The following is a 25,827-nucleotide window of genomic DNA, read 5'->3' as shown; positions in this document are numbered from 1 at the left end:
ACAGTATAATTTAAAATTAACAGCATTTCAAGTCAAGAGGAAAACTAATACTTAAAGTTATTTAATTTTAATATATAGGTACTTCCCTTTGAAGTTTCACCTCTGTTGTTTCTGAGAAAGAAGAAATAATAACAAAACAAACAAAAAATATATAAAAATTTACCTCTCCCAAAGAGAAATAGTGACGTGGAATTTGAGAATCAGGATAAATATTCTCCAGGTACCAAGAGAAAGGTTTACATTGTAACTTGTGTCTTAGACCAACTCTTGATGATATATCTCCATAATCTACCTTTGTAACACCTGTTGAAAGAAATAACTGATGCTGAATTATATACCTTTCTATTACGTAACATACTTCTACTTATATAAGGCATCTAATAGGCCAAATGGGAAAAGTGGTATTATTTTGGTGATGTGTGACTATACAAGTGATTTACCATGAATCCACCTCCCAAAGTACCAAGCAAGGAATAAAGACATTAAAATGTGCTGTAATTTTTCAAAGAAAAAAATATTTGAGAAGGAAATACATACTAATACTACTACACGCATATAAATTATATGGGTTCAGAAAACTTACATATATAAAGACCAAAAAAAAAAAAATCAAGATCTGTTTTACTCAAGCCAATCAGGTATTAAACAGAACAACAATTTCTAGTCAGGTTTCTCTCACACAACTGTGTGAATTGTGCAAAATTCCCCATGACAATCTTGGGGAATCAAAAATGAGGATGCGATGGTAGCAAGGTCAGGCAGATTTACAGCTGATGGAACAAACAGGTGCACAAAACTGAAGAGCAGGGGAAAGTTCCTGGAGAGAAGTCCTTGGAAACACGTTTTAGGGCTCTGAGTTGGCCTTATGACACTTGGCACTTTCATGAAAGCCTTGCATAAGAGCACCTACAAGTTGTTTATGGAGAATGCACACAACCTACTACTAAAGCAGTGGTTTGTTGTATTGGATGTTAAGAATCCAGAAAAATTAGTACAAGTTAGGAAAATTGCTGAAAAATTTAAAAGATGAAATTTAGGAATAAATGTAAAATGTGATAGGTTAAAAAAAAATAGGATATGGTAATACCTGGGATCACAATAATTTATGCAAAACTAGATAAATTATTATTATCGTTAATAATAATAAACCAGGCATTCTGTTAAGCATGTTCCACACATTGTGTGAGATTTCATTTATTCCTTATGATGACCCTATAAGGTAGGTGTTTGGCCTCTGCTCAAAGCTTCTTTTCCATTCCTTTTTACCTTTTCTCAGAATGCATTAAGATCAGGGACAGGAAAGTTATACAGTATCGTGTTTCTAATGCAAAATAATACTAACCTGGGGAAATTATATAGAAGAAATTCTTGAATTCATCCATCCAAACTTCTGCAAGTCGTCTGTTATTTTTATTGATAATCTGCCCTGTGCCTCCTGGAAATGTGTAAGGTGTAGCTTTACGAAACACGTGTCCAACATGTGAGCATGTAACAATTTCCAAAGTACCTCCACACTGCCAAATCTGAAAACAGCAGCAAAGAAGACAGTATGAGACATCTATTGAGTTTCACTGTTGGAATTTCACAGACTCAAGGGTATAAATGCAATATGGTCAAAAGCCAGCACTTCAGGAGCAAATCTCTCCTAATTTTTGGTTCTGATTAAACCAGAAATTGAAAGTTAACATACAGAAAAGATAGGTTGAAGGCTAAATACAGAAAAGACATGAGATGAAGTCTAGAGCAGGGCTTTTCCAACTGTAGGCCATGACCCATAGGACCACAAATTCAAATTTGATGAATTGCAACCAGTACTTGCTAACAAGGAAATACTGTTCATGAAATGTTTGCTTAAAGTGCCTGTGTGTTCATGTGTTTCTTGCTGTGGTTCGTGATTGAAAAACCTCTGACCACAGAGTATCCAGCTACACTTTATCGTTTTCCCTCTTCCAAGTTAGCCTGCACACTAGACAGAACCAAGGAATCTCATTTATCACAAGTTAGTCAGTGAGATAGTGAGAGCATGCTTTCGTTGTCTTTGTTAGAATAATAAAAACAAAAAAGGGGATAAAGCAAAATAGATCATTAAGTATGGTTTCACATCCTTAATTTAATGAAATTATCACTCTGCTTCTTTCAAAATACATATTTAAAGTTAAAAATCTCACAAATATAAGTCCAACTTATATTTAGTCCAACTATGGACTAAAACAGACTTATTCTAGTAATGGAAAAACTTATAACATTGATATAAAGGCAGTGGTCACCAGAGGTTCTGAGGGGAGGGAGAAGGAAAAATAAGTGTGACATGGGTCTTTTTGGGACATTGGAATAACTTGTCATGACACTACAATAATGGATACAGGCCATTATATATTTTGTCAAAACCTATGAAATTGTGTGGCGCAAAGTGTAAACCATAATGTAAACTATAGGCTATGCCTGGAGCAATGTTTCACTATGTGGTGATTAATTTTAACAGGTGTACCATACTAATGAAAGATGTTAACGGGAAAACGTGTGGGAGGGGAGGGGAGGGGAGGGAGAGAGGATGGGGTATATGGGAATCCAGCTATATTTTCAATGTAACATTTATGTAATCTAAAGCATCTTTAAAAAGTAAATTTAAAAAAATTAATTTTTTAATAAGTTTAAAATCTCAAAACTGTTAGTATAATAATTAAAACACAGTGTAAAAAGTATTCACCTTGACTACTTTAAAGTTTTTCCAGGATCATAAAACATTAGAGCTGACAGGATCTCCAGGATAAACTAGAGTCCAACCCTCTCCTTTTATAGTGGAATAAAGCAGGCTGCTTCACATAGTGTTTTTTTTTCACTACAGTAATCTAAAGTTGATTAATTTTTAAAAACTGCATATTATTTTAGGCATGTTGGTTTCAGTGACGTGAAATGCAGAAGACTTTTTTATAAAGTAGGTGAATAAATTAATTTAGAGCAATTTCAGAATTCTTTGCTTTTTAAAAAAAACATAAAGCTGATAAAGATTAGATTTTACATAAGAAAAAATTTTCACACAAAAAGTACAAAGTATATTACAAAATTTAAAATTATGTTTTGGCAGCTAAGTACCAAGCCACAATATAAAAACTACATATTTTTTGCTTATTATTCAAGCTTGAATGACCTCCTAAGAAATTACCAAAAATGAATGAGGAAATATGGTATAAGTTTAGTAAGGGGATGTTTACTTAAGATAATTGAAGTATTTGCTTAAAATAGTTTACAATGAATCCTTAATAGTATCATCAAACTTGTCAGTGATATAAAGATAAAAATTATCTACAAATAATATAATTTGCAATCTTAGAAAAATAAGTAAGAATTTTTCTGCATACTTTAAAGAAATTTTTTTTTGTGTTGAAAGCTTTATGGATTGAAGGCTCTGAAATCAAATTACATTCATATTAAGTTCAATTTTTATTTTTATCTAGAGACAACTTGAATAATCAAAGCACATCTTTATTTAAGGTTACATAAAAGATTTAAATTTTTTTCAAAAGGCACTCACCCTAAAGGAAATTTCTAGGTTTTCTCCTCCCCAGATATCCATTCCAGCATCGTATGTTCCAATTTCCTGAAAATAATCTCGATCTATTGAAAAAAGGCCTCCTGCCATTGTTGGTGTTCTGAAATTCAATCATAATACCCTACTGTTATTATTCATAATGATTAAAATTTTACAATCAGTTTTTGCTTTTAAAAGTAATTTTAGGGAAGCGGATGTGGCTCAACTGATAAAGCGAGCATCCGCCTACATACGGAGGGTCCAGGGTTCTATACCCAGGACCTCCTGACCCATGTAAGGAGCTGCCCCATGCACAGTGCTGTCACACACAAGCCTGGCAGGGGCGCCCCATGTAGGGGAGCCCCACGTGCAAGGAGTGTGCCCCGCAAGGAGAGCTACTCTGCGTGAAAAAAGTGCAGCCCGCCCAGGAGTGGCACCACACACATGGAGAGCTCATGCTGCAAGATGATGCAACAAAAAAGAGATGCAGTTTCCCAGTGCCACCAATAATACAAGTGGACACAGAAGAACACACAGCAAATGGACACAGAAAGCAGACAATGGGGGGGGGGGCGGAGGAAGGGGAGAGAAATAAATCAATCTTTAAAAACAAACAAAAAACAACAAAAAATAAAAGTAATTTTATCGCTCCTTATAACTACAGAATAAAAAGCTTATTTTCACATTCTTCAGAAGCCTGCTTAGGCCCCAGGGATTTTCTGTAATATTTGCGGCTAACTCCAATTGCAAATTCTGCCTGGGTCATCCTCTCTGCCACAGTTCCTGATTTTCTCAGGGTTCTCCTGTCTTTAGTTTCTTTCTTGGTTCTCAGATCCTGGGCTTCTACCTCTGAACACCTTCTTAAACTGAAGCTAAATCTCTGTAATCCTCTCCATCTGACTACGTAATCTGTTCCATAGTTCCTAATAACTATAAATGCAGCTGACTACATCAACTAGACACAGGTTGGAGTTAACAGATTCTAAACAGTGGCATACCATGAGAAGACAGGATTAAACAGGATGATAACAATGAGGGCTTTTCTTTATACCTAATAGAAACCTTTAAGGGGATCATCATCCTGACCAAGTATGGTATATTCTCTGCAAATGATGAGCCTAACTTATTAAAACATGGATTAGGTGGGAAAAGGTGGAATAAAGCAGAGAAACAATAATGGAGGAGGATTTAAATAAATTATCAGTCAACGTTGTGGGTTTCATGAAGGATGACTATGGAGGAAAAATGGACTCCAGCCAGACAATAATAAAGAAATTCCATAGATTGAGGATACTATGAAGACCATATTTTAGGATGAATTGGCCACCTGTGAAATCCTAAATTATACTTCTTCCTTGCCTTAGGAGGGTGGTAATAAGCATTTGCCTTTCCAGTGGAAAAAGCTGTTTCTACCTGTTGGTTAGGGCTGATTTTAATTTTAGAAGGCAAAAAGTCAAAATCTTAGGAGTGAAAGAAAACAGACCAATATCCAAAGTTATCATTTAGTACAGGAGTTTCTTTGCCTGTGTTTTGGGATATTCTAGATTTTCTAGAGTTATATGCTAAATCTCTGTTCTGTACATTTTCCCTTTTTGTAGAAAGGCCCATAGCTTTGATAAGATTTTCAAAGAAGTCCAAAATCTAAGAATGTTTAGGAACCCCTAATTTAGATGGTGAACTGATCTGTCAGCTAAAGAGAGGAAAAGTCCCTTGTACTTTTAGGAAATGACTAAAGCTGGCTAGGGTAAAGAGTATAGAAAAAGTGTCTTCAATTTTGCCATACTGGACTTGAATTTAAGGGGAAACAAACTGAGGAGCCTAGGATAGGAGGAAAAAGAGAAAGCTGAAGCCTGCTTCTAATGGAACTCCCAATTACTAGAGAAACATAAGACTATGTAATTGGGATAAATTTTAGGATGGCATCAGAAAGCTCAAAGGTCTCAGGCTAAAGGTTCTGGATAGCATGAAGACTTATTTTTCTGAAAAAAATCTATAAATGACCAATATAGAACAAAAGAAAATCCCTTTTTACACTTCAAGTCAATTCTAGTTCTTTATATTTGAAACAAGCTTTTCTGACCTTACCAGTCAGTTTAACTATCACCCAGATGCTAAATATCTGAATTTAAAATCTTACATTCTAGTGTAAGGACCCAGTGTTAGGTAATATTTTCACATACAGACACTTATAATTAATTAAGGTACAGTTTGATTTAAAGTAAATATTTTTAACAACCAAAGTGTGCCACAATCTGACTGATATATTTGCAAACCTTTGTCCTTATAGGAATGAAAGACACATGCATGCCATAATTTCTCATGTGAACTAGATTTATATATATGAAAATTTCAAATTTTATCAATTGATCAGAAGTAAAAAAAATCCCTGCTTAAACTACTGGTAGGGGAAAGATGACCCATAACTACATGCAAGGTGTACAAATGCTTCACAACCCTCCAAATACACTTATGATCCCTTTGATATGATTCCTGAAGTGGCACAATCCCCTGATGATAACATTTGGGAAAAACATTTGACAAATTAATTACCTGACAGGAAGAGTCCGATCACCTTTCCTTCTATCCATTTCTCTTTGGGGAACAGGATACCAGCGAAAATTGAGCTTCCAGTTGAACCCACCGTAGGTCATATCAGAGCCTGCCATGTACTCAAAAGTATCATCACTGATTACATCGATGATAGGACATACCACAGTTCTCCTAAAATCATAAAAGAACATTTAAAATACTTTAAAAATTTTCCTGTATGACAACTACCATAGCAACAATGTAACAACTGTATACTAAATTTTTTTTTTTTTTTTTTTTGGCTTTTATAACAGGGATTTATTATGGTAAAACCCTACAGTTCTGAGGCCATGAAAATGTCCAAATCAAGGCATCATCAGAGATACTTTCCCGCCAAAAGCCATCTGCCGGTTGGATCCTCAGTTCCTGCCATGTGGCAAAGCAAAACTGCATCTTCTCACTTTTGGCTGTTCCACTGATTACAGCCTCTGGCCTCTCTCTCTGCCTCCCATCGTTTCTCTTAGCCTCTCTCTCAGGCCCTCAGGGCTTCTCTCTGTATACTAAATTTAACAATTTTAATTTTTAAATTGATAGACTTTATTAGAAGTGCTTTAGGTTTACAGAAAATTGAACAGATTTCCCTATATCCCCTCTCCATGGCTCAGTTACCTTGATTTAATAACATCCTGCATTATGTGGTACATTTGTTACAAGAACCAATATGGACAACATTCTTAATTAAAGTCAATAGTTTACTTTAAGAGTTCACTCTTTCTGTTGTACTGTTCTATGGCTTTTGACAAATGCGTAATGACATGTATTCACCATTACAGTGCCATACAGAATAGTTTCACTGCCCTAAAAATCTTAACTGCTACTTATTCATCCTACCTATCTAACCTGTCCAAATCTTGGCAACCACCAATCTTTTAAAAATATCTATAGCTTTGTCTTTTCCAGAACGCCAAATTGTTGAAATCTTATAGCATGTAGCCTTTTCAGACTGGCTTTTCTCACTTAGCAATATGCACTTAAGGTTATTGCATGTCTTTATGTGGCTTGATTGTCATTTATTTTATTTACTCACTAAATAATATTCTATTCTATGGATATATCACAATTTATTTAATCATTCAACTCTTGAAGGATATCTTGGTTATTTCCAATTTTTTGGCAATTATGAAAAGAGTGTCCATAAAGTTTTCATGTGTGGGTTCTGGCACAGATAAAAGTATTCAACTCATTTGCGTAAATACCAAAGAGCATGACTGCTGGATCATATAGTAAGGCTATGTTTAGTTTTGGAAAAGACTGCCAGATTATCTCCCAAAGAGGCAGTACCATTCTGCATTCCCAACAGCAATCAATGAACTTTCTGCTGCTCTATATCCATATTCACCAGGATTTGGTGTGGTCACTTTTTTGGAGTTAGCCATTAAATTGTTGTTTTAATTTGTAATTCCCTCATAATATGTTGAGTATCTCTTCATATGTATATTGGACATCTTTATCTTTTTGAGAAGTGTTCAGATCTTTTTGTCTAAGTTTTCCATCTATTTGTTTTATTTTATTACACAGGTAACAAACATGTAAATTCATTCTTCTAAATATTTAAACCATAACTAAGGACAGAGCAAAAGTGTCCCTTCCCACCTTAATCACATTGCTTTCTAAAAGATAAACTTGGTTATCAGTTTTATGTATACCCTGAAAGCCCTTCTCTAATGGTCCTACTGCTTGTCTTTGGTTTGATATTTATTATTTAATAAATGGGTATGCTTTGTCCACCACCATGCTTTTTGTTTTTTAAATATATACAGGTAACATAAACTTTCCCATTTCAACCATACCATTCAGTGGGATTCATCACATCCACTATGTTACAGTACCCTCAACAACATCTATAACTAAAACTTGCCTATCTCCCCAACAAACCCTACACTCATTATGCATTAACTCCCCATTCTTCCTGCTCACTTCCCTAGGCAAACTGCATTCTACTTTCTGTCTCCATGAACCAGTATATTCTCCAATATTTTCTTTGTAGTTACTATGGGGCTTAAATTTTAACATTCTAAATCCATAGCAATTTCATTTGATACCAACTTAACTTCAATAGCATACAAAAGCTATGTTCCTATACCTCTCTGTCTCCCCACCTTTACGCAGTTCTTGTCACAAATTACATGTTTATACACTGAGTCCAAAACCACTGACTTATCATTACTTGTTATGCATTTTCTTTTTAGATCCTGTAGGAAGTAAAAAGAGGAGTTACAAACCAAAAATAGAATAGTTATGGCTCTGTATTTTCCCATGTCATTACCCTCACTGGAGATCTTTGTTTCCTCATGCAGCTTCAATCTACTGTCTAGTGTCCTTTTCTTTCAACCTGCAGAATTCTTTATAGCATCTCCTGTAAAGCCTATCTAGTGGTGATGAACTCCCTAAGCTTTTGTTTATTTGGGCATGTCTTTATCTCTCCCTCATTTTGGAAAGACAGTTGTGTCAGATATAGAACTCTTGGTTGTCCACTTTTTGCTTTTGACACTTTAAATATGTCATTCCACTGCCTTTTTGCCTTCATGGAAGTTTCAGTCATTATTACTTTGAATATTCTCTCTCTTCTTCTGAGAATAAAACAATGCGTGTACTGGTACATGTGATGTTGTCCCATAGGTTTCTCACAGGCTGTTCACATTTCTTCATTCTTTCTCTGTTCCTCAGACTGAATGGTTTCAATTGCCTTATCTTCGAGTTCTCTGATTCTTTCTTCTGCCACCTCCAATTTGTTGTTGGATCCCTCCAGGGAATTTAAAATTTCTGTTACTATAGTTTTCCGCTGTGTGTGGTTCTTTTTCATAATTTCCATCTCTCCACTGATATTCCCTTTGTGTTCATCTATTGTGTTCCTGACTTCCTTTAATTTTTGTCCATATATTCGACATATTCAGGACCTTTTCTGAACATATTCAGGACCTTTTTTTTTTCAGGAATATGAAAAAAAATATTTTTTTGGTCTGATATGTCCTGGGACCAGTCCCAGGACTGATCCTACTATGGATTTTTTCTAATGCTTTAATCTCCTTTCCCTAGGCCATCGCTTCCTGTTTCTTTGTATGTTTTGTAAACTTTGGTTGAACCCTGAACATTTTGAATTTTAAGGTATTATTGGAATTTAGAGTCTGAGGTGTTTTTTCTTTAAGCTTGTATCTAACTAGTGTTATGACAGAGCTGACTGAGTTTTCCTTGATTGCGAGGGGCGGGGAGAGAAGGAGGGGGAGGAAACAGAAGGGAAGATCTTTCCCAGCCTTTGCAGATGGACCTGTGAGAGTGTGCCTTTTCAGGGCTTATCCATACAATGAGTTCAGAGAACAGTTTCAGGCCAAAGCATAGGAGCTTCCCTGATCCTTTGTATGCTATGTGGTTTATCCTGAGCATGCATGGTGTGGCACCAAGAAATCCCCCATTAACATGGTTCTAAATGTCCCCTCTCCCCTAGGGAAGTTTCCTCATGGTCCAGGGCATTGTACTTTATGTCATATGGCCAGCAATCTCTTGCCCCAGGCAGCTACAACATGACTGTTCTCTCACAGTGCTCTGCAGGAAAGTTGTGACCTGCCTTCTACATGCAAGGTGAGTTCTGGAATGGTTCAGTCCATCATGCTGTAGGATAAATAAGTTAACTTTTCAAGGGTTAGAAGAGGACCTAGAACACAGCACTTTATCAGTTTTTGTTGAAAAAAAAAAAAAGAATGAATGAATATTAAATAGTGATACTTAGTGGTCTTTCTCCCCAGCTTTCATTCACCACTGTTTCCCTGTATGTTTCTTAAATCTTGGAACTTCTTATTTTTCAACTATTTTCTTCATGCTCCTTAGTTCTTTAGTCCTTAATAGTGCATGCAGGATGGTACCTCACCAAGTCTCTTTGCTGTCAGACACTGGAAAACTATTTTCTTGTTTTATCTCACAACCTACTGTGCTTAAAGGCTAAGACTTGTCAGCTTATCTCGCATCCCCCATTAAGATGACCAAATTTACCTACAGTAGAAGAGAGGAGCTATTTCACTATTCCTTCATCAGCATTTAGGAGTGAAAAATTAAAAATCCATAAATTGGTAAGATTTTTTTAAAAAGGCAATTCAATGCTTAGATATGATAGGAACACTTGGGAAAACTCTGAATGTATATACTAAACTACTATCATCTTCTTAAGGGAGGATATATGATTCAATGGATCTCTACTGCTTTGCATATTTTATCTCTGAATTTTATATAAGTATTTTTTAGTCAGCAAAAATACATCCCTTACAAGTGGCATTTTTTGATTACGAAGAAATGAACATTTCAAGTTTATTAGTAACTTGTGTTTTTTCTGTGAATTCCCTATTCATATGTCTTATTTATGCTTTCTCTTGTAATATTGGTCTCTTTTCCTATTGATACGTAAGAATCAACACAAACATATTTTAAGAATATTATGCTTTTTATTTATGGTAACTATTTTCAGGTTTATTTATTTTTAAAGTTCTTGTGATGAATTTTGATGTGCAGAAATTTTAAGTATTTATGTATTCAAATTTATTGATTTTTGTGATTTATTCCATGGACACTAAGTTTATAAAAGTCCTTCTCCCAACTGACACCAGTTAAAGATTCATCTGTAGTTTAGTTTAATATTTTTTTCTAGTTAAATTTTTTTTACATTTGCTATTTTTGCATACTTACACATAAAAATGATTATTCTGATTTCTTTCTAATAGCTACTATTCTTTTCATTGCTTATTACATTGATTAGAATTAAATATCAATAATGGAGAAAGGGATCCAAGTTGGTGGGGTAAAGAGCAGCAGGCTGCACTTCTCCAGAAGTGGAGGGAACACAGGCAAGCTTCTGGGCATAGGAGAAATGGCGGAGGCATAAGGGAAATGGTGGAGCTACAGGGTCATCAGCGTGTGTGATAAGGGGTTCCCAGCCAGGAGCTGGGGGAGTGGTGGGGCAGATGGGTGAGCAGCACAGGAAGCTGGCAAGAAGGGGCTTGCTGGACACCAGTGGCCTAGTGTTTTTCCCCCTCCTGTTCCCTTTTTTCCCCTTCTCTCTTTTTTAAAAAAATTTTTTCCTTTAGCTTCTTTTCTTTCCTCTTTTTTTTTTTTCAGTTCAACATAGGAAATTCCAAATATTTAGAATAAGTGGTACAAAGTATCAAAGAAGAGTCTTAACAAAAAGATAAGCAGAAATAAAACCCTAGGCAAGAAAGAGAAACTGACCAACAAAGTAAACCCATCAAGATAAACAGATGCTTAAATAAAAAAAGAAAAATTACAACACAAGGCATAGGAAGAAATACCTTCCTACTTTATAGGAAGATATAGCCCAGTCAAAGGAACAAACTAAAAAGCAGAATTTGGAATAACTAAGTTGTACACACTTACCTAAAAAAATTCAAGGAGATGAAGGGATAAAGGATATTAAGACACTCCGGGAGCATACAAAGAAGAAACCATAAACACAAATAAAAAATAACAAATCACATGGTAATGAAAGGCACACCAGGAGAAATTAAAAATACACTAGAATCACACAAAAGCAGATTTAAACAGGCAGAGGAAAGAATGAGTGAATTAGAAAATGGGACATCTGAAATTCCACAGATAGAAGACAGAGAAAAAATAGGGGGGAAAAAATGAGCAAGGACTCAGAATGGAGTGACAGCATAAAACACACAAACATAAGCATTGTAACTGTCCAGAGGGAGAAGAGAAGGGGAAAAAGGCAGAAGGAGTGTTTGAGGAAATAATGGCCCAAAATTTCCCCACTTCTTGCGAGGGACATGAAGTTTATGTATCCAGGAATAGCAGGGCACTTTAAACAGAATAATCCTAACATTTCTACTCTAAGGCAAATACTAATCAGATTGTCAAATGCCAAAGATAAAAGAGAAAGCAGCAAGAGAAAAGAGATCCGTCACAGAGAAGGGATGCATGATAAGATTCAATGCTGACTTCTCATCTGAAACCATGGAGGCAAGAAGGCATATTTAAGGTACTGAAAGACAAAAACTGCCAACCAAAATTCTGTATCCAGCAAAATTGTCCTTCAAAAAACAAGAGATTAGATTATTCACACCTAAGCAGAAATTGAGGGAATTCATTAATTCATGCCCTTCAAGAAATACTAAAAGAAGTTCTCTAGGTTGAAAAAAAAGAGAGAGAGGTTTAGAGGAGAGTGTAGAAAGGAAAGATTATTAGTAAGGATAACTAAAAGGGTAAAAAAATAATAATAATAAGATATGACATATAAAAACCTAAAGATGAAATGGTTGAAGCAAGTACCCCTTTACAGTAATAATACTGAACGTTAATGGATTAAACTTCTCAGTTAAGAGATACAGAGGGCAGAATGGATAAAGAAAATATGAACCATCTATGTACTATCTACACAGATAGGTTGCAAGTGAAAGGTTGGAAAATGACTGTCCACACAAATAGTAACCAAAAAAGAACTGGGGAGGCTATATGATTATTGGACATAAATACACTTTAAATGCAAAACTGTTGAAAGAGACAAAGAAGGACACTATGTATTAATAAATGGGAAAATATACCAAAAAGAAAAGCAATAATAAATATTTATGCACCTTACCAGGATGCACAAAATATATGAGGCAAACACTGGCAAAATTGAGGGGAGAAAGAGATGCCTTTACAATAATAATGGATGACTTCAAAACACCACTCTGAGCAAAAGAAAGAATATCTAGACAGAGGATCAATAAAGAAACAGAGATCTTAATACATTGAGGGAACCAGACCTAACAGACATGTACAGAACACTGCACCCCCAAACAAGGACATACATACTTCTTAAGTGTATTCTGCAGGATAAACCATGTTAGGTCACAGAGCAGTAAATGAATTTAGAAAGACTGAAATTATACAAAGCATTTTCTCTGACCACAACAGAATGAACATGGAAATTAATATTGGGCAGAGAACTGGAAAACTCACAAATATACGCAAGTTAAACACACTCTTAAACAATCAGTGGGTAAAGGAAAAAACCATTAGAGAGATCAATAAATATCTAAAGGTGAATGAAAACAAGAACACACAACCTATCTAAGCTTACCGGATATAATGAAGACATTGCTGACAGGGAAATTTATAGCCCTAAATGTCTACGTTAAAAAAGAAGAAAGAGCTTAAATCAAAGACCTAGCTGCATACCTGGAGGAACTAGAAAAAAAAGGAACAGCAAACTAATCGCAAAGCAAGCAGCAGGAAAGAAATAACAAAGATCAGTGCAGAAATAAATGAAATTGAGAATTAAAAAAGAGACAGAATTAACAAAACCAAAAGCTGTTTTTTTAAAAAGAAGATTAACAAATTAACAAACCATTACCTATACTAATAAAGAAAAAAGGAAAGAAGATGCAAATAAATAGAATCAGAGATGAGGGATATCACCGCTGACCCCCTGAAAGATAAAAACAAATACAAGAAGATACTATGAAAAATTGTATGCCAAAAATTGGATAACTCAAATGAAATGAATAAATTTCTAGAAACACAGAAACAACCTACACTGACAAAGGAAGAAAGAGAATACCTCAATAGATCAAGCAACAGTAATGAGTTTGAATCAGTCCTTAAAAACCTCCCAACGAAGAAAAAACCAGGACCAGATGGTTTCACAGATAAATTCTACCAATCAATTCCAAAAAGAACTAATACCAATCCTACTCAAACTCCTCCAAAAAACTGAAGAGGATGGAATATTACCTAACTCATTTTATTAAGCCAACATCATCACCCTAATACCAAAGCCAGATAAAGATGCTACAAAAAAAAAAAGAAAATTACAGACCAATCTCTCTAATGAACATAGATACAAAAATTATCAATACTTGCAAACCAAACCTAACACACACATTTAACAAATTATATACCACGATCAAGTGGGTTTTATCCCAGGTATGTGAGAATGGTTCATTATGAAAATCAATTAATGTAATATATATCACATTAACAGATCAAAGGAGAAAAATTACATGATCATCTCTATCAAAGCAGGAAAGGCATTTGACAAAATCCAGCATCCTTTCTTGATAAAAACACTTCTAAAGAAATAAACTCCTTTGTTTCCTACCCAGGAGTCTTGTGTCTTTTGCCAGAATCCACATAATTACAGGTTAACTCACCTGCTTGCAAGTAGGGTAAAATCTCAGACCCTTCAAAGTTCTTGATAACGTGTGTACCTCATCAACCTAAACATTACTAATATGGTACATGCCTGGACAAGGATACAAAACCTTTGAGGAAAGGAACAATGTGAAACACTTGTTTTGGTGAAAGCATTAAAGTGGTAGGGCTTCCAGTCTTTTTACTTTTTGCCTTTGTCTATACTTTTTTGGCTTATATCAAAAGGTAGATTGTAATATTGTTCCCAGTTTTTCACTGGCCTCTGGTCAATGCAATGTGACTTGAAGATTATACTTCCCCAGTGACATCAAGCTTGTTGTGACTAGCTCTGGTCAATGAAATATAACTAGACAAGACATATGGCACACTATACAGCAGAAGACTTACAGGGTGTACCTGCCATTGCTCTTTTCCCTCTGCTCCATCTACTTTCAGACAACATGTACGACAGTGGGATATAAATATTTGTTTAGTAAGCCACTGATGTTTGGGGTAGATTTTGGGTTCCTTTGATATGACATTACAATCTAGGGAAAGCCCTATTGGGTGGTTCTGAATTCAGAAACATTGTAGAGTGGAGGATGTGATGACAATTGTCACTCAACAATCTTACCTCCTCCATCCTCTGGAAACTGTCAAAGAATCCATTCACTCTCATGAGTTTTTGTATCCATAGATAAACATCTCTGTGTTAGAATGAGACAGGGCTCTGAAACCATTTTTTTCCCCATTTATTTAGTTGTACTCATGAGAAAATGCATTAATATTAAGAAGTGATTGGAAATGGAAGATGTTTTGTTGCAGCAATGTCACTCAGTTGTTTAACTTATGCTTTAATTGGCTGTTCTCTAATAAAAGATGAAGTTTAGCATCTTTTCTCTAATAAATGATGAAGTTTAACATCTTTTCAGGTGCTCACTGACCAGTTAAACAGCCTCTTGTGAGGTGCCTGTTCAAATATCTTTCCCATTTTAAAAATTGAATTGTCTTTCCTTTTCTTTTTAAATTATAGGAGGAGTTCTTTAAATATTCTGGATAAAATCCCTTTCTCAGTTATATGTGTTGCAAATACCCCTTCTTCCTACGTGATCTGCTTTCTTTTTGCCCCAATGACATAATTTTATAATTGAAAGTTTCTAATTTTGGTGCAGTCCATTTGATCTCTTCTTTTGTGGCTAGTCTTTTAAATCTTATTTTAGTACGTTTCTTCTTAACCCAAGATCATGAGGATAGTCTACATGTTACCCTCTAGAATATTTGTTTTACATTTTGATCTGATTCACCTTGAACTGATTTTGAAGCAGGCATCAAATTTCATTATTTTCCCATGTGATTATCCGACTGATCCCTAGCCATTTATTGAAAATGATCATCCACTGTTCTGCAGTACCACCTTTGTTATAAATCAAGTATTCATGAATGCCTGGGTCTGTTTTTGGACATTGGGTTCTATTCCAGGGGTCTGTTCATCCTTGAACTAAAACAATATCATTATGATTGCTATAGTTTTATACCTTAATATCCAGTAGAGAAATTCTCCCACTCTTTTCTTCAAGATTGTCTTGTTTTCGACCCTTTGAATTTCCATGTATATTTTAAATTACCTTGTCTTATTATATATGCACAAAAAATCTGTTCTGATTTTGATTGTTTTAAATCAATCTGTGAAGAACTGACATTTTATAATAATGCATTTTCAGATATAAACATGCATATTCTCTAAGTTTTAATTTCTCCCAAAATATTTTAGTTTTTTAAAATGTAAAGATGTTGAATTTATTTCCAGCTACTTCATGTTTCTTTATGCTACTGGAGATGACATTTGAAAATCAAAAGTCTAAAAAATTTATAATTTTAGACTTACATGGAAGTAGCAAAAATGTTACAGAAATTTCTCATGTACCCTTCACTCAAATGTTCCACAATGATAACATCTTACTTAACCACAGTACAATAAAACTATTACCATACCACTAACTAAACTGCAGACCTAATTTGGATTTTTCCAGTTTTTACATGCACTTTTTTTGCCTACAGTTCTATGAGGTTTTCTCGTGTGTACAGATTTGTGTAGTAACCACCACCATAATCAAGATACAAAATTTCCTCATTCCCCAAAGAAACCCCCTCATGCTATATCCTTCCTCCCAAAACCAGTCCTAGCAGCCACTGAAATGTTCTCTATCACTTGCTAAAATCTTTTCATTTCAAGATTATATATATGTAAAATATTATATATGTATCTATTATATAGGGTGTAACCTTTCTAGATTGGTTTTTTTTCCTCTGAGTTTAATGTTGCATGTATCCATAGAGTTTGTTCTTTCTTATTGCCGAGTAGTATTCCATGATATGGATGTATCAGTTTGTTTATGCATGCACCCTTTGAATGACATTTACATCTCTATATACATATTAGGTTGCTAAGATTTTCTCAATGTTCCTGCTCCACCTCAGCTATCAGCAGGCCCTGCACATCTGAAGACAAAGGGTACCTCTCTTGTTCTTGCTCCTCCTCCAGTGGTCGACTACTGTTATTTATTACTTGGAGCTAAGCTTTTGGTAGGGTTAGAGGAGGTCCTCTGTTGTCCTGGACCAGCCAGGCTTAGTCAGGTCCTATGGGAGTGGGCGTGGAGGTGGGGCTTTCCTAGTGTTCCCAGCCCTCTTCTCTGTGGCAGGCAAACACTGCCTCCAGCAGGAATATATCTTTACCCATGTCTTTGGGGTAGGTGATTTCCTACTCCTCTCACCCTAGGATGTAGGTATGAATCAATTACTTCTGGCAGAGGGAACCAAAGCACTTGTTTACATCTTTCCTCTAACACTATCCTCTGGCAACCACTGATATGTTCTTCCTTGATTCATGGTTTATTTAGAAGTGTCTTATTAATTTTCAGAGGACTATTTTCATCCCTTGAAGGCTACTTTTTGTCTATTAATAAATTATGCACTGTCATTCATAGTATTCATCTTTTTAATTTTAATTATGAATATATTTGAGTTAAATCCACCATATTACTATCCCTGGATATCCCAAATATTACTATTTGCTTTTAAATGGTCTCCTGTTTTGTTTTTCTGGTTCTTCCTTTATTCTTTCAATTAAGTATGTTTATTATCCACTTCCCCCTTTATTAGCTTATTAGATATACAATCATCTACTATCCTTTTACCAGTTATCCCAGAAATTACTACATGTATTAACTTAACATGCATAATATAGATCAGTACTCTTCCTATCCCACTTCTTGCACAATGTAAGGGACTTGGACCACTTTAACTCCATTTATCCTCACACCACTCTATGTGCTATTGATGCTATATTTATTAATAATACATATATATTTAAACCCCATAAGATGCTACATTATTGCTTTACATATGGTTAATAGTCATTTATTTTACTCACATGCTCTCCTTTCCTGTTACTTTTCATTCCACCTGCCCTCACTACTACAGTAGCTCCATTTGAATTTCTCTTCTGTGTGAAGAATTCTCTTTTGATATCTCCTTTAGTGAGGGCCTGTTGCTCATGGACTCTTTCCGTTTTTGACTGAAAATGTATTTATCTCACCATCACTTTTGAAGGACATTTTTTGCTGTGTATAGAATTCTAGGTTGGTTATTATTTCCTCTCAGTAGTTTAAGGAGAGCATCCCATTGTCTTCTGGCTTCTGTTTTTTTGTTGAGAAGTCAAATGTTAGTCTCATTAGGGCTGTCTTCTTTCTTTGACATTTTACATTGCTCTCGTCTTCAGTTTTCAGCAATTTACTATGATGTCCAGATATAGCTTTCTTTGTATTTACCCTGTTAAAGGGTCACAAAACTTCAATAGGTAGTTTGCTGTCTTTATCACTGGAAAATTTTCAGATGTTATTTTCTCAATTATTGCTTTTGCTCCTTTTCCCTTTTGCGGGGGATGGCCTATACATTTGTTAGGAAATTTTTTCATATCCCATGTACCTCTCTGTTTTTCAGTATTTTCTGCTCGCTTTTCTATGTTTCAGATTTTTTTTTTGACATGTTCCACTTTAATAATACTCCCTTCAGCTGTATCTACGAATCCATCCAGAGTTATTATAATTTTCAGTTCTAGAATGTCCATTTAATTTCTTCTTTATAGCTTCCAGTTCTTTACTGAAGTTTTTAAATTCCTTGAACCCATTACTCATAAATATTTTAAAGTCCAAGTCTGAGTCTACTGTGGGTTTATTTATATTATTTTTCTTTGAGTTTGTTAATAACATATCTCCTTATGTTCCTGCTTTTTTAAAAAATTACAAGTCTAAAAGTGAATATTAAAAAAAGCTTAGAGATATTTTGATAAGTTGGATAACTGTTATCTTTTTCCAAAGAGTATTTTTGCTTCTAGCTAGCACCCAGGCTAAGAGCACTAGCAATCCTTGATCATTCTAGTCCAGACATGTTTTGAAACTGGCCTTTTTTCTTTCTTTTTTTTTTTTAAAGATATATAGATCACATACAATGTTACATTAAAAAATATTAAGTTCCCATATATCTAACTCCCCACACCCCCCACTTTTCCCACTTCAACAACTTCTTTCATTAGTGTGGTACATTCATTGCAACTGATGAACACAGTTTGGGGCACTGCTACACAGCAAGGATTATAGTTTACATTGTAGTTTATACTCTCTCCCACTCTATTCTGTAGGTTATGGCAGGATATATAACGCCCTGCATCTGTCCCTGCTTTATTTTTAATTCACTGTAATAGCTGGTACATCTCTGGTCACCCTTTCTTCTAGGGCATAACTTTTTGGATCCTAACTGAACATCTGTGGCCATGACCAAAGCTCTTTGTGGCCACCCTTGTGGCCAACTTTTATTTCCATAGCTCCCTGAGTCTTTCGAAAGCTCGCCTCAACTTCTGTGCTGCAAAGTCACTACTTTTAAAACTGGCATTTGCTTCAAATGGAAAAGTAAGGAGGATCCAAGTGTGAGGTTCTATTTTCTGGGCTTCTCTCCTATCCCACATCTTGGCCCTTCAACTCTGGCAGCTCTCTGCCACTTTCAAAGAGGTATTTTTTTTTTTTAGGTATCGAAAATGATAGGGTTATTCCAAAACCTTCTAGTCAGCCAGAAGTAGAACTTGTGCCAGAAGAGGAATTTGTCAGCCCGAGTTTTGCTTCTCCACAGGTAACTATGTTCTCTATGTGGATGTTTCTAGGACACATTTTCCCCTTTAAACTCCTTTTTTTCCCCTAGATAATATCTACTGTTGATAGACATTACAGGTGTTTCCTATTTTCTGCTATTTTGAACCAGGCACAAGAACATTCTTGCATATGTCTTCTGGTGTATATATATGAGTTTCTCTAAGTTTATTTCTAGAAATGGAAATGCTAGGTTGCAGGGTATGTACATGCTAAACTTTAGCAGGTAACTGAAAATATTTTTTTTCCTAAGCAGTTATGCCAATTTAGACTCCACAATAAATAGAAGACATTTTCTATCATTCCACATTCTTGTCAAGAATCAGTATTTTCTGAAATTTTCTGTTTCCACTTCATTTTTCTCTATAGGGTTGTCTTACTGCTTTATAGGTGTTCTTTATATATTTTGTATATAAGTTCTTTGTCAATTATGTGTTATAGGTATCTTATCCTACTTTGTGGCTTGTTCACTCTTTATAGCATCTTTTGATGACCAGAGATTTTTAATTTTAATGTAGCAGAATTAACTCTTTCCTTCTTTTTTCTTATCTAAAAGATCTTTCCATATCCAAGATCATAAAGATAATCTCCTTTATGGTCTTCACAAGGAATTGTATTTTTGCTTTTCACATTTAAGTTTTTAATCCTTAAGGAACTGATATCTGTGTATGATATGCAGTTAAGTATTCAATTTGATTTATTTTCCTTATGGATAACCAATTGTTCCAGCACTATTTATTTAATGGTCCATTTTTTCTCTGCTGTAATAATCAGTGTCTGCTCTGTCATAAATCTTTCATAAATCAAGTTTCCATATAAACATGGGGTTGTTTCTGGACACTGCTCCATTTGTGGATTCCTGCATTAATAGGTCATTGCCAATATTAAACAGCTTTAAAATATATTTTGGTAACTGGTAGGTCCCCTTGTGCCTGAATCTTCTTCTTTTTGCTTCTTTATATATATCCATATAAATGTCAAAATTGCCTGGCAATTCCTCAGATAAAATTCTGAGATTTTAATAGGAAATGTATTGAATTTATAGAGCAATTTCGGAGAACTCTTATTTTTATGATATTGATTTTCTTATCCATAAGCATTATTCATTTTCCACTTAGATTAATTTTAGTGAATTTCAATAGTTTTCTATTTTATGCAAACTTTGTAAAATATATTCCTAAATATACTTTATGATTTCTATTGCTATTATAAAAGGTATCTCTCTTTTTTTTAACACATTATATTTTCTAACTATTCCTTGCTGGTGTGGAGAAAGGCAAATGTCCTTTCTATATTGATCTTTATTAGACAACATTGCTAAATTCTTATTATTTCTAATATTTTGCTTATATCATCTATAATTGACAATTGTTTTTTTTTTTCCTTTCCAATCTTATACCCTTATTTCTTTTATTATTGTAAAACCTAAGACATTTAATAAAATACTAAATAACAATAGTGATTCAGGATATCCTTAGCTTGTGCCATATATTTTTAAAAAGGCTTCCAACATTTCTTTATTAATCTGATATGTGTAGTAAGTTTTTTCACCCCCCAGATTAGTAAATTCTATATCAGTGTGCTAATAAGAATGTTAGCAACACTTTATAACAGAGCACTAAGTATGTTTTTAATCATGTTAAATTTTAGTGAACCTTTTTTCTGTATCTATTGAATTGATCACAGGTTTTTAATGATAGGTTTTTTGTTTTGTTTTGTTTTTTAAAACAATTTTGCCTGAACTTTAAGGCATTTTTATAAACTCTAGGTTAGTTAAAACAAGCAGAGCAATCAAAGAGGTAATCTAGAATCTTATCCCTCTCTTCCACAAAATTTTGCCGACCGATGTTGTTCATCTCAAACATAATTTCATAATTGTCTCTGTGCCCAATTACTATCAAAATACTCACACACACACACTTACACACTTTTTTTTTAGTGTGGTACATTCATTGCATTTGATGAACGCATTTGGAGCACTGCCACTAAGCATGGATTACAGTTTACATTGTAGTTTACACTCTCTCCCACACAATTTTATAAGTTATGACAAGATACATAATGGCCTGTATCTATCTCTGCATTGTCTTTCAGGACAAATCCCAAGTCCCGAAAATGCCCCCATATTACACTTCTTTTTCCCTCTTGCTGTCCTCAGAACCTCCAATGGCCATTGCCTCCACATCAATGATATAGTTTTTTCCATTGCTAGAATCACAATGATTCTATAGTAGAATATCAGTAAGTCAACTTTAGTCCATAGATTGTTCCTCAACCTGAGGATTCTGGGATGGTGACATCCACTACACCTCTCATTGAGAGGAGGCTGCGATCCCATATGGCTGATGGATGGGACTCTCCTGCCTGCATTTGCAGACTCCCTCGGTTCTTTGGTGTGGTGGTTGTCCATCATCACCTACTTGTCAGTTGTCTTGGGTGAGACCAATGATCTGTAGAGTAGGTGTCTCAACTCCGCTGAGATTCAGGGCACAACTGGCACATGGACAGCCCAAAGATTTAAGTCTCATGGACGTACGCCTACCAACTCTAGTACTAATTATAGGTTCAAATAGAAGGACGGAAGAACCATGTATAGGGAAACCACAACCGAATCCAACTCTGTCACACTGGGCAGCATAAATTCGAAAGTACGGCCCACTGGCAAGGCACCAAAATCCTGAGCTACCTGCCCTGACTATAGTGTCTGGATGTCCTCAGAGCATTCAGGAGCCCAGTTATTTGTGGTATTATCTACTTTGGCAGTCAAAAAGATCTTGCTGAGATGTGCATAATAAGTTTAACCTCTGAGATGACCTCCCAACTCACTCTGAAGTCTCTTAGCCATGTAAACTCATTTGTCTTTACCTTTCGCCCCCTTCTGGTCAAGGTCTTTTTGCAGTTGCATTGCTAGTTGGTGCTTGGTAGTAATCCCTTGGTGCCAGTAATGTTAAGTTTTTAATTATACTTTTTAAAAAATGTTACTAGAATATACTATATGAATTGGTTTTGTTATATTAAACCAAACTTGCATTCCTGGGATAAATCAAAGTAGTCACAATAGGATATCCTTTAAAAATTTGTTCTGCTGGGTTCATTCAGTTTGCTGGAATTGTGAGATTTTTGTATTAGTGTTTATAAGTGGGTCTGGGCTGTAATTTTCCTCATAGTTCCTTTCTGGCTTTTGTATGAAGGTTTATCTAGTCTCATAAAATGAGTTGGGTTGGTTCCCTATTTTTCTATATTTTGTTCACAAATTCTTAGGGGAGATTCCCCCTACCACCCTTCTTTACCTCATACTTAGCAAGTTTCCTTACTGGTCCTTTTTGGTGAAATAAGATTTATTTCTCATTCACACTGAGGATACAGACTTTCAACATCCCATATTTATGCAGCTTTTTGCTATCAGTCTTTCCACCTTAAGCTGAGCCTAGGCTTTCTCTCCCATACTCTCATCTTCTTTGTCTATCAAGGGAGAAGTTCACTTCAGGGTTCAGCAGATACCCTCAAGGTGAAAGCTGGCATTAGTGTTTGCTCTCACTGTACTTCAAAATTTGCAAATTTCTTATTTTTGTGCCAACTCAGTGCATTTTTAAATGTTTTGTATTTTATCCAGCATTTTGACATCTGTACTTGGAAAGGTTATTCAGGATTATCTACTCTACCATAAAGCCAAAACTGTAAGTCATTGTGTTGTCATTTCAGCTAATTTCCCTTCCAAACTTCTGTCATCACTTCATATTTTTCTCTCTATGGGTTCAGGCTTTTGCTTCATAAAGGTTATATGTTGTGTTTATGCAAACAGATTACTTCCTAAATCAGCCTTCTATTACTGAAAGGATATAATCTGCACAGGCAGCCTCGTCCTTTGATTCTTTAGAGCAATGTTCTCCTTTCTAAGGCTGCTGTATCTTCTCAGTGGCCTAATGGTGGTTTTTCCTATTTTTTAAATGAAAAGGGAGAAATGCAGTTTTAGCATCCATTTGCTAACAAACAGAATAAACACAGTGGCTTTAGCTATCCCATGTACCACTCAACTACTAAAAGTTTATACTACTGAAAACTAAACCTTGTAGTTACGTTAACATGCATAGTCTTGGGCTTAAATTTTAGTACCAAGCAAAAATTCAACTAATATTGATCTGGGAGTCTGAAGTTAGGTCTCATATAAGAACTAAGCCAGAGTCAAATAGTAGGTAGTTTTTTGAAAAGTGTGGCACGTGAAGGACTACAACCACAGACTTGCATTGTTTTCAATGCCCTTCCTGGGTTATCTAAGATTATAGTGCTTTTCATATACAATTAGGCATTTCAGGATGTAGTATGTTGCTCTCTATCCCCTTCTACTACTTGGTGTACTAAAAGCTGAGAGGTGTAGTCTCTTGTACAGATGCTGACAGAGATGAGATGACAGGACGTGATAAGTACCATGCACAAGTAAAGGGTTTTATCCTACTGTAGTGGTTTGAAGTGGTAAGTACCCCAGAAAAACCTGTTTTTATTTTTTTATTTTTTTAAGATTTATTTTTTATTTATTTCTCTCCCCTCCCAGCCCCCAGTTGTCTGCTCTCTGTGTCCATTTGCTGTGTGCTCTTCTGTGACTGCATCTATCCTTATCAGCGGCACCAGGAATCTGTTTCTTTTTGTTGCGTCATCTTGTTGCATCAGCTCTCCGTGTGTGCGGCACCATTCTTGGGCAGGCTGCACTTTCTTTTGCACTGGGCAGCTCTCCTTATGGGCACACTCCTTGTGCATGGGGCTCCCCTATGCAGGGGACACCCCTGCGTGGCACGGCACTCCTTGCACGCATCAGCACTGCACATGGGCTAGCTCCACACGGGTCAAGGAGGCCTGGGGTTTGAACCATGGACCTCCCATATGGTAGGTGGACGCCCTAGCCATTGGGCCAAGTCCACTTCCCAAAAAACCTGTTTTTAAATTTAATCCATTCCTGTGGATGTGGAACCATTATAAGTAAGACCTTTTGATGAGGTTACTTCAGTTAAGAAGGTGTGGCCTACCTCAATGAGGATGGGTTGTAATCTTATTACTGGAGTTCTTTATAAGTGGAGGGAAATACAGGCAGACAGACAAAGCTACAGAAAGCAAGAGGCAACACATTGAAAGAATGGAAGGGAGAGACCAAGAGACATTGCCATGTGCCTTGCCATGTGACAGAAGAGCCAAAGACTGCTGGCAGCTAGCTCCAGAACACAAATCTTCAGGGAGAAAGCATCTCCATGATGCCTTGATTTGGACTTTTATTAGCTTCAAAACCGTAAGCTAATAAGATCCTACTGTTTAAGCCGACCCACTGTATAATATTTGCTTGAGCAGCTGAGGAAACTAAAATACCTCCCTTCCTTGAGTTCATTGCTCACCTGTTCTGCTCCACCTTAGCAATCAGAGTATACAGTATATGTTTCAACAACATGTTTCCTAATTCATCCCCATACACAAACAATTTTCATATATTCCTTTTTCCAGATTTTATAATGTGGTCTTCTGTTATATTTAATTTAGAGTGCTCTTCATGGACATTTTAATGGAAACTTGGGAGGAAATTATTTTTGGTTTTATTTAAAAATAGAGAATTTGCAACTTAACAACATAGTTTAGGACAAGTGCATGAAAAATAAATTTATTTACCTGTCATGTTTGATCCTGGCTAAGAGAGGCTCCAGCCATCCCACTGTACACTCACAATGAGCATCTAAGAAGGTGATCACTTGACCTTTGGACACAGCAGCTCCTTTTAATCTAGCTCTGATTAATCCAGAACGTTGTTCCATCCGAATTACATGAACTGGTACTTTTAATTTCCTCACATAACTCTCTAGGGGTCTTTTCAAAAAGTCTGAAAAATTAACAAAATTTAAAAATAACATGAAAAAGTGTGAACAGGGCTAAAGCAGATAGAAAGCAATTTTGATGAACAATATTTATTCAACAATTATTTACTGAGTACTTCCACGAGGTTGTGTGACTCATAAGCCCCTTTCTCTACCAGGAAGCAATTTTATTTCCTAGTATACTAGAGCTGCCTTTACCTTATTACGTGTGGAATTACAAGAAAGCCTTTGGGTTCAGGCTCAGTGAATGATAAGCATTTATCACATTTCTCTAAGCCACTCTTTCTGGTTAATTTCTTTTTCTATCTTGCTTGGGAATCAGGAAAGAAAGCAGTCCAAAAGCATTGAATCCAGACCTTAATAGCAAGACTTCAGAGTATACAACAGCTGTTAGAAATCAGAAAATTGTGGGATTTCTTCAAAGGTAGAAATGACTTATTTTATTGGTCTACAGACTTCGGGTATATTATTTCTTGTATCAGGAAGCAGGAAGAGAGGTCAAGCTCAGAAGAGAAACAATGGACTGTAACTGCAGTCC

The 25,827-nt window shown here is 35.5% G+C and overlaps 1 protein-coding gene across 4 annotated transcripts in view; it reads right to left on the bottom strand.

Annotated features, from left to right (window-relative positions):
• Positions 1-25,827, bottom strand: part of GALNT1 (polypeptide N-acetylgalactosaminyltransferase 1) — a 165,089-nt gene that overhangs the window by 20,862 nt on the left and 118,400 nt on the right. For all 4 annotated transcript variants that reach the window (XM_058277142.1, XM_058277143.2, XM_058277141.2 and 1 more), the window contains 5 exons: positions 25,087-25,294; positions 6,080-6,250; positions 3,533-3,650; positions 1,343-1,523; positions 164-303 (listed from right to left, as the gene is read on the bottom strand). In XM_058277142.1, coding sequence (XP_058133125.1) covers positions 164-303; positions 1,343-1,523; positions 3,533-3,650; positions 6,080-6,250; positions 25,087-25,294 — 818 coding nt within the window. The remainder of the gene's footprint in view (positions 1-163; positions 304-1,342; positions 1,524-3,532; positions 3,651-6,079; positions 6,251-25,086; positions 25,295-25,827) is intronic.

The sequence above is a fragment of the Dasypus novemcinctus genome, chromosome 16, assembly GCF_030445035.2.
Source record: "Dasypus novemcinctus isolate mDasNov1 chromosome 16, mDasNov1.1.hap2, whole genome shotgun sequence".
NCBI classification, from domain to species: domain Eukaryota; kingdom Metazoa; phylum Chordata; class Mammalia; order Cingulata; family Dasypodidae; genus Dasypus; species Dasypus novemcinctus.
This window is presented reverse-complemented; position numbering and strand designations above follow the sequence as displayed.